Genomic DNA, 9,603 nt, shown 5'->3' on the forward strand with positions numbered 1-9,603 from the left:
CATCATGAAAATGCTGCAAACAACTGTCCTCAAATTATAGAAAAGTTCCTATAATGTTGACTGCACCTAAATGTAAGAGATCTACCTCCACCCTTCAGTAATTGTCCAGTTGCCCACTGTCCTGGTCAGGGTTCAAAAACAAGAGCTTAGTGCTGCAGGATAGGTCTCTAAAGCTAGTTGTAGGCATGCAATTCAAACTGGAACAGGCTTGTCACTCATCTTGTCATCTTAAAAAACAAAACAAAATCCCAAGCAAACCAAAAAAGCACTCTTCTCCATATGGCAGGGGATGGTCTTCTCTGAGTAAACCTTCAACTGTTGATGGAAGTTGTATGATTTAACAAGAAGTAATATTTGAAAACTACTTGGCACTGATGTCTTATTCATAATCTCTAGCTCCTGTGTGGAACTGCTGGTTCTGGACTCCAGTATTTATTCCACATTATGGGTACCAAAACCATGCATCAAGTATTACAGAATTTATTCTTTAAATGTGAATATTTTCCATTAACAGTGTTGGTCCTGGTCCAGCCAAGGTGATACAGAATTTATCACTTCAAATTCTAAACGCTTTTGCTACATCAATTATAATTTACATTATTTTTCAAGTATGCAGGTGAATTTATAGTAATTATGTTTAAAATTTATTATAGTTTTCCATTAACAAATCACAGAAAGATAAGTAGTTGCATTGCAGAGTATTCCATAAATCTCTCTCTAGACTCCATAGATCTTATGATACATAATACAGCATTAAACATGATACAAATGTCAGACTAAAAGGTTGTCGCACAGAAGGAAATCCAAAGGACCTGGATGGCAGTAGCTGAGGCTTACGTAGGTCTAGGCGACAGGAATTTTGTGCTTCTTGCAGAATTTCACTTTCACCTATGTCCATTACTCCAAAAGTGTTCCGCACCTACAAAAATTCAAAATGTTGTCCCTGAAAGCCAGACTGGCACAACAAAAAGCTTTATGCAGCTAGAAAATTCGATGCTATTTCAAGTTACCCAACTCAAAACCACATCTGAATGGGAGGAAAACAATATTATTATTCTGCTGTTTGCATTCCTGTGAAGCACTTCCCAGAATTCAGCACAGATACATTACAGGCAAGAGTCATAGGTCTGGCTGTTCTTTGTCTTGGCTTTGTCCACATATGGAGCAAACAAACTCATGAACTTTCTTCCCTGAAGGGAGCTCACACTCTCAAGACAGAGCTTCAACATCTCTAATTTAGAAGGGAAAAACCACTGCTAGATCCCACAGATTGGTTAGGAGTGGTGAATTTGAGCCTCTTCATAATGTCAGTCTGCCACACAATGAAGTCAGCATTATGTAGAAATTTTGGCAGGTTAACTGGAATAGTACAATTTTCCCTAATTTCAGTTCATCCAACATGCCCAAAAAAGACAAGTGGAAGAAAGGTCACTGTGAAATATCTGTTGTCTATAAGGCTTTGTGTGTAATATCTGCTTACCTATCAATACCTGTCAATAAAAGCAGTAGGAGGCAAGCAGTCTGGAAGTTTCAGCAGAGGCATTTGGAAAAGTTACCATTGAGGGGACCCTACTCTTATCCAGTCTCCTTTCCTCCTCTCCTCCCTCATCTTCTGGATTAATTTCCACCGTTTATACTTAAAGCTCATTGTGATCTGGTTGTTATATTTATGGCTTGTTAGTGATCTGGCGGTGGCAGAAGCCTTTTGAGCAGCAGCCCAATCCCATGACAAGAATTAAATTGATTTGCAGGAGTCAACATTCCTTCCTGCCCCAGCGAACACAGCCAGACTGTGATGCTGGTACATCCGCAGTTTCTCCAAACCATGGAGTGATTCCATTTAGAAGTCACTGATGTGTGCTTATCAGATTACTGCAGAGAGAAAAACTTCTAAAGAGCTTTGTCTGCTCTCTCTCATTTTCCTTTATGCTGCTAACGCTCTCTTGCCATCTTGGTTTCTTTCCCAGCATTTGGATTTACTGAATTAGGTGCTTACATTCCGTCATATTTCTCTCATTGAAAAAAAAAAAAAAAAACCTCCAAAACAAAACAGATAAATGGAAAAAAAAAAAAAAAAACAAAGAGAAAACCCACCCAAAAAATAAACATCAAAACAACAGCAGTTCCTCCTTCCCTCTTGGTAAGAATCAAGATTCAGTTTGGATTTTAATCTTACATTTTCTACTTCCCTGAAGACACGGAGAAAGTTCTCCCTTAAGACTCCTTTCAGTTCAGTTTCATTCCATCCTCTTCTAAGAAGTTCCTCTATCAAAGAAGGGTATTTAGAGACATCTTCCAATCCCTTGGGAAAGCTGTTGGCAAGAGTGACGCAAGAACATTCAATATACATCACTGACAAATTGGAGAAAAAGGATTTTAATTAGCCTTTTGCACATATTGGCTTTTGAAGTGAGCTGACTTTGGACCCAATTCTTCCTCTGAGAATTCAGCTGACAAACAGAAACAGGACTGGGATACAACAAAAGGCTTTTTCTTTACATAGGACCCAATAAACAGAAAACAACTGGAATGAAGATGCACTTCTATAGAGGCAAAACAACAGCATGGGAGGATATAAGAACAAAAGGGGAAAAAATAACCAGAAATCATGTATATGGTAATCCACACTTTCCATCTGGCCTTAAGAGTAAGAGGAAACAGCTGCATCATAAATGAAGTTGGGGCAATCCACTCATGTAACTGAGAACAAAAGGAAACCTACAAGCACATGATGAGCTCTGGAGTTGGAGGCAATTTTGTGAACTCTGTTGTTTACAAGGTATTTACAAAAAAAAAAAAAAACAACTATTAGAATAATAATATTGCCTTGGATTAAGCCAATTGTTTAGGCAGTGTAAAGAAACCAATTCAGAGTCCTCTACTGAAGAAATTACAAAAAGCAAAACTGATCTATGCCTTATGCTAATTCTTGTCAGAATAAAAAGCATTTAGAAACAAAAAGCTGCAAAACCTGCATTCAACAGCAGTTTTAAATTGTATTTCCATGAGATTTTGACATGGTTTTGAGATAACTAATATTTTGTTACTTTTCTGTTCCATGAAGGCATGGTGATAAGCATATCTCAAAAATATCTGTGGCATTACTAGCAGGAATTAGGACCTTAACAACTCCACCACCAGTTTAACTGATGGTCTTTGACAAAATGCATGATAAAATGTGTCCTTTTGTTGCAAACTGTATTTTTATTTTGAACATTATAGTTTCAGATTTATGATATCACAGGTGCTGACACAATGCGTTTGTGTTTGTACTTTACAGATAGGAGCCTGACTGACTTTCATTCCCAAGCAGGCCTCACTCCAGGAGAAAAAGAAAAAAGGAAAAGGAGATAATAATTTAACAGAAAGATAAAAAGAAAAAAAAAAAAAAAAAAAAGTTTAAGGTTACAGCAGCAAATGCCACCCAATGTGCATTTGTTTCCTGTGCTGTAACTGCAGTAGTCCAGGAATGAGGAGAGGTTTTGTGGTAGGCTGCTCACCAGGCTCTGCTTGCCTCAGACGCTTCCCAAAAGCAGGAGTGGTTTCACAGCACCCAAACTCTGTGGGCTTTCCCCAGGGACAGTGGAGGAAAGAGTTTTGCAGCATCTCTCGATTCTGAACCATTTATCATATAAAGGTTGAGGCAGCTTTTCTGTCATTCATCAGTGGCTTTTGGAGAAAAACACCCCCTATCACTGGCTTTGTATGCACAAACCACCACCTAGAACACACAGCTTCAGAGTTCACAGGGCATGAGGATCAATTTCTACATTTGTAGCACTGCTGCATGCAGTTCTAAAAAGAAATTATTGTGCCTCTCTTTCATAAAACTTGGGTTAGTCTCATTACAAGATAATCTGATACCAGTTTTTTAAGTCTGCCTTCTTTTTTCCCTTAAATGAATCAAACCCCACATAATTTGAGGAGCAGATGTCAATGTTTGTACAGCTTTACTCACCGTTCCACTCCATCATAGTCACCACCAATTCCTATCGATTCTGAGCCTGCAATTTCCTTTATATGGTCGAAATGATCTGAAAGAAAGTATCAAGAAAACACCATCTAAGCACCTAGCAAAAAAAGAAATATTACAGTTCACACATATTGGCACTAGGTAACAGCTATCCTTAATTGTGGGTTCTTGATAAAATCCTTTTTAAAAAAGTCAAAAGACACCCCATCAGGCAGGAGCCTTCAAAATTACTACACTGATTAAATGCAAATGAGGAAAGAGACACGATCATCACAGCACATTCATTCCTAACAAGCAGCCCAATTATACCAACAGAATTTTCATTATCCATCACATACCTATGTTTCCCACTCTTAATTACGTAGGCTTAAGGTGTTTTCCAGAAAATAACAACTACTTTGGGATTAATGGTTGTTGGCTCTGCTTGTGAGCATCGTGTCCTCCAGCTACACACACATCCTGTACCTCTTGTTATTGTTTAGTGAGTATTAGGTCAAAAAGCACTAGAGCTGGGCTAAGGTGTGGATGGAATAAACAAGCAGTCTAATTTACATGGCCTTGAAAATTATGCATGCCCCAGGACATTCATAGAATTTATACAAATTCATAGAACCCACAAAAACTACAGTATATTAACATCAAACCTGCAAGGGTAGAAATATTGACAACTTTTCTGCCACAGGCCAGTACATCTGCATTGAAAGTCACCATGATAATTCCCTTGTTCTTTTTCTGAAAGATATGAAGAGACAGGTGATAAGTGAACTCCTGTGCCCTGCAAACTTCATGGGCCTCCTATGTAGAATCTTCTACACCCATCCACCAGTGAGAACAGCAACACTAAGTCAAAGTTCAGATGACAACACAAGGCTTTGCCTCCCTGTCCTTTCCCCTGGGTTCATTTTACTTTCATGCAGACTGAATCTGCAGAAGTGCAGTGACTACATCAAAAAAACTCAACCAGAATTTCAAAGTATTTGCAAACACTTCATTTTTGTCGTCAAAGGCTAAACACAACCCAAAGAAAATGCCTCAGAAGCAACTGTAAGCTGCTGCTCAAGGATCTGTTCAAGGATCTGCTCAAGAATCAAACTGAGGGATGAGGAGGTGGAAAGTAAACATCATGATTTGAATGCACGTTTGCTGCAGCCCATGCAAACATTGCCATTAAAACAAAAAACAAAACCCCCAAGAAGCAAAACCAACAAATTCCTTTCTCCAAAAACAAACCCAAGAACCATATCACTCACCAGTTGCTGGAGGATATCATCAGGAACATTTCTTGAGTGATTACAAACAGAAAATGCTGCCGAGTGGCTGAAAATTACTGGTGCTTTTGAGATATTGAGTGCAGCCTTTACAGTGGAGTATGAGGTATGAGATAAATCTATCAGCATACCCAGGCGATTCATCTCCTTTACCACTTCCTAAAACAGATGTACAGACAACAGTGTCAGTATTAAGTTTCTTGAAAGGAAGCTGTTTAGCTGGTATATGGAAACAGATTAATTCTGCAGCTGCCAGCTAGTCAAAACATGCTGTGCCTGTACTAGTTGCTATGCACCTATTAATTCATTAGTGATTTATTCACTCAAAATTAGGCAGCATGCCACCACATGCACAAAACTTAGAAAACTTAGTCAATCTCAAATAAATCATTGGAAGTGTTATTCATATCTTACTGCTTGCACATACGAATTCATACATCTAATCTGTATTAAAACAATTGTAATTAAATCTAACACTTCTTTTACCCTAAGAAGCATCACAGGGAATTTAGTTTGACTGGTCACTGGTAAATATTGGTCACCTCCTAACTATCAAGAACTTCCAGTAATTAATTTTTAATGTCAGTTGGCTTTTGAGAAGATAAGGCCAGAAGCTATTAGTTGCATGACAGATTGCCCAGATTAGCATTTGAAAGAGATCCTTACTTGGCCAAATGCAGTCAGACCAATAACACTAGGATAAAAGTTGTGTATTCCTTTAGATGATGATTCAGACCTTGAAAAGGGGAGTGAGGGAGAAGAAACAACATATTATTCTGAAGAATACAGTATCAGCAGCTGAAAACGCTTACACTACACACAAGAAAAATGTCACATAGCCAAATGTGGGGATAATGAGCTACATAATACGTATCTTGTTCAGGCAGTGCTTTTTATGTTCATAACTGCTTTCAGGTTCACTAATGTTGATTTTTGTGAAGGAATTTAAGACAAGCAGATTGTCAAGTGTCCAAATTATGATCATAACAAGCACTACATAATGGATGTAGTCTCCCACTGTACACATGGAAAATTATTTACCTCCAAAACCCATCACCTTGACTTGGTTCAAAGTCTTTCACAGGATAAGTTTGTGTCCGAATCCATAGCTCTCCTATCATGCAGCTGCCACTCCTTTGCATTAGACAGTCACAAAAAATATGCACAATAGTTACCAAGGAGTGTTGCAGGAGTGTGTTAGAGTCATGTAACGAACACCCAAGTCATAGTACATCCTCAGTGTTGCCAAGCTGCTGTCAATGGAGTGGCCACCTTCTATTCCAATCAAACATGCAATCCTTCTGCTGTCAGAGATACCTGGAAAACACAAAGGGAGATACTTCCAAAGTAATTCTATGACAGATAAGAAGCCAGCATTACTGAGCAGCAGCTGTCTGTATAAATTGCAAGCAATAATAAAGACATTTTGATAGAATTGGAGCTGACAGAGTACATGTTTATATGGCAGATTTTCTCATGACTGCAGTGGAACAGGCCTGTGCACAGTCAATGGCTGTGGTTCAGAGGAAACATTAAAGTTACTCTTTAAAGCAGGATAACTTGTTTGTTTGCATCTCTCTGTACACACCTCCTGCAATCACACTTTTAAAAATTCTTTTACAAGAAGGAGCATCACCTTGGGAAGTCATCACAAGTTCCAGCTCTTCATAGCTGTTACACATCCTCTTGACAACATCAATTTGCTCTAAGGTCAGGCGCACAGCATCCTTGTTCTGAGCGCTGCAAAGAACATACACTGACCAAAACTGAAAGAGACATTGACAAGTAAACCAGATAACTTGTGTTTTGACTTGGAAACTTCCATTTGCTCCTAGTTCAGGGGCACAGATCAAAATAACTTCCCGCAGTTTACAAGGGAGTTGTCACTATAGGTTTTTCCCCAAAGAAAGAGTTGTGTTGCAAGGCAAGAGCACCCACTCCAGATATGATCAAGGCCTCCTGATACACTCAGCTACTCCACAATACATGCAAGAAAGCAAATATAAGCTCTCTTTAATTTATATATCACAAAACAAATGCTGCTGTTTTGATTAAGAGTACCTGAATTATAAAACCCAAACAATTTGAAACACAACTGTCATGAAAGAGTGTCTGTGGCTTTTCAGTTCTATTTTTTTTCTTTTTCAACATAAAGAACCAAAATCAGGGAAGGAAGCAAATGTAGAAATATGTTCTGACCCCCACCACCACATCAGTACATACCTGAGCTCCCACATAACCAGCCTGAAGTTTCACAAGGTTTGTGTGGGTCATGTTGAGTTCCCTCAAGTTGACTCTACTGAGTCTATTTTGGTAAAGTATTCTCAGCTGCAGTACAAAGTCATTGTGGCTAGAATGGAAAACAAATAGGGCTTGTGATAGAAATAAGTTGTTCCCTTTCTAACCCAAGTGTAATTTCTTCCACTGTTTGGAGTCCCTTAGACCATTAATTGCCAATAATCCTTCCAGCAATAGATGCCTAAAAGTGTCTGTTCTTTTCTGCCTTTTCTGCTTCTAACCCCATCCCAACAGCGAGCAGGTTGAGGGTGTACAATAAGTTGGGACTGGACACAGCTGAAACAGCTGAGCCCAGCTGGCCAAAGGATCTTCCAGACCATATGCTCAGCATATAAAGCTTGGGAGAAGGAGGAAGGCTGGGGCATTCAGAATCATGATGTTTATCTTTCTAAGAAAATGTTATGTGTGATGGAGCCTTGCTTCCTGGGGATGGCTGAAAGACTTAGTCATGGGGAATAGTGAATTAATTCCTTGTTTTGCTTTGCTTGTGCATAGCTTTTGCTTTCCTTATTAAGCTCTCTGTGTCTCAACTCACGAGTTTTCTCACTTTTCTGATCCTCTCCCTCATCCCACCAGAGGGACAAGTGAGCAAGGGCTGTATGGGGCTCAGGTGCCAGCTGGGGTTAAACCGTGACACCCAGCTAGAAAATCAAAACGGTGTTTAGGGTAACACAGTCCGACACTAAGTACCCTCTGAACCAAAATTCCTTCCCAATGTATCCCTGCAATGACAGCTCAGTGCTGTGTGCTCGTAACAGACCATGTCTCTGCTAATCTGACACTTTAACATTTCCTCCTTACTTGTCAAGACTCACAAAGAGGGTTTAGATGAAAATATTTTATATACCCATCGATCAAACGTGCATCTTGCATCAGCTCAATAGCTCTTTCTCTCACTGATTTCCCACAGCTGAATGGCACAATATCAGAAAAGAACATCAGCAGCCACAACAACTTTGCGGTATTTCTCTTAATTTCCATTTTCCAGTGGAAAAAGTGCTAGGGCACAAGGATACCACAATTGTTCACTGATGACAATGAAACAGCAAAATTTCCAGTCTGCAGAGACTGTAGGCTTAGCAGTGCAGGTAATTTGAATGCCCCTCCTTCTGATAAGGCTGCTTGTCAATTCTGGAGGAGGAAAGAAAAAACCATAGTAAACAGAGGGGAAGGTAGCATTGGAAACTCTGAAACTGCTACATTCTCCCAAAGATTTTAGGGCAAATTGTGCTCTTGCACATATGACCACTCCTTAAACTCTGCTGCTGCCACCATCTCAGTGCTGAAGAAAACCAATTGCTCAGTCTGAGCTGGCAGGCTGAGCTCGTTACACCCTGGACTCACAGCTCCCAAAACCAGCTTCCAAAACAGCAGAAGAAGATAGTTTTTTCATTATTTTGACTTGTTCTCTTTCTGTGGGAAATCTCACACTGAAATGAGCACTGAAGCTGTTTTCTGAGAAAGCTGAGAAGTGAACTTCAAACACACAGAACATCAGATGGGATGAGAGGAACAGTGACTGCTAGAAACAAAACCATCCTCAAAATCCTTCCTCTGATAGCAGTACAGTCTCAGAATAGAAGTTTTTCTTCCATAAATATGCATTAGAAATATACATGCATTGTGAGACCCAAAAACTTTAGTGGCACAGCACTTCTATAAAACCATGAAGTTTAGAGAGCAATCAGAAGTTGTTTCTTTTCTGCTCTGTGGCAACCATAGAGATTTCTCTCAAATGTCAAAGCAAAAATACAGACTTACCCTTTTACCACAAGTGCAGACTCTGTTACCACAGGGGAAAAAAGTCTTTGTATCTCTAATCTAGAAAATGTTAAATTGGTTTGTGGCAGCTCAGCATGCAAAATGTTAAAAAGACAAGGTCAAAAAACTGCCCAAGCTGAAGAATTCTGACAAGTTAGTACCACAAAGGCAAATTAGTTTCTGTAAGCATGTTTTGGCTGCAAATTCCTCAAGCTAAAATACAGGACAGATCTGTAGCCTGAATCTCTAGAGCTGTGCCAGATCCTGACAAAAGGACTCTACAGGAAAAACTAAGATTTTATA

At 39.3% G+C, this 9,603-nt stretch overlaps 1 protein-coding gene across 2 annotated transcripts; it reads right to left on the bottom strand.

Moving 5' to 3' along the window:
• Positions 1-464: 464 nt before the first annotated feature.
• LOC137481208 (dipeptidase 2-like) lies at positions 465-8,656 on the bottom strand. Of its 2 annotated transcripts, none has more exons than XM_068202752.1 (10): positions 8,387-8,656; positions 7,465-7,591; positions 6,878-7,007; positions 6,417-6,558; positions 5,908-5,977; positions 5,224-5,400; positions 4,618-4,705; positions 3,959-4,034; positions 2,177-2,312; positions 465-919 (listed from the first exon to the last, which is right to left on the bottom strand). In XM_068202752.1, exons 1-10 carry the CDS (start codon positions 8,518-8,520, stop codon positions 734-736), a joined length of 1,266 nt encoding a protein of 421 aa, XP_068058853.1. In that variant the 5' UTR covers positions 8,521-8,656; the 3' UTR covers positions 465-733. The 2 variants fall into 2 exon arrangements, with proteins under 2 accessions (XP_068058853.1, XP_068058854.1); XM_068202753.1 differs by having other exon boundaries at positions 6,878-6,981; positions 8,387-8,525.
• Positions 8,657-9,603: the final 947 nt, after the last annotated feature.

This window comes from Anomalospiza imberbis, chromosome 12, assembly GCF_031753505.1.
Source record: "Anomalospiza imberbis isolate Cuckoo-Finch-1a 21T00152 chromosome 12, ASM3175350v1, whole genome shotgun sequence".
In the NCBI taxonomy this organism is placed as follows: domain Eukaryota; kingdom Metazoa; phylum Chordata; class Aves; order Passeriformes; family Viduidae; genus Anomalospiza; species Anomalospiza imberbis.

Bases quoted from the DNA above. Each gene is read 5' to 3' on its own strand.
- LOC137481208 (XM_068202752.1), bottom strand. From the start codon at position 8,520: ATGGAAATTAAGAGAAATACCGCAAAGTTGTTGTGGCTGCTGATGTTC. The intron at 6,559-6,877 runs GTGATGCTCCTT...TGTGTTTTCCAG, and splicing joins ACTTGTGATGACTTCCCAAG to GTATCTCTGACAGCAGAAGG. The intron at 5,401-5,907 runs GTAAGGATCTCT...CATCTGTTTTAG, and splicing joins GTCTGACTGCATTTGGCCAA to GAAGTGGTAAAGGAGATGAA.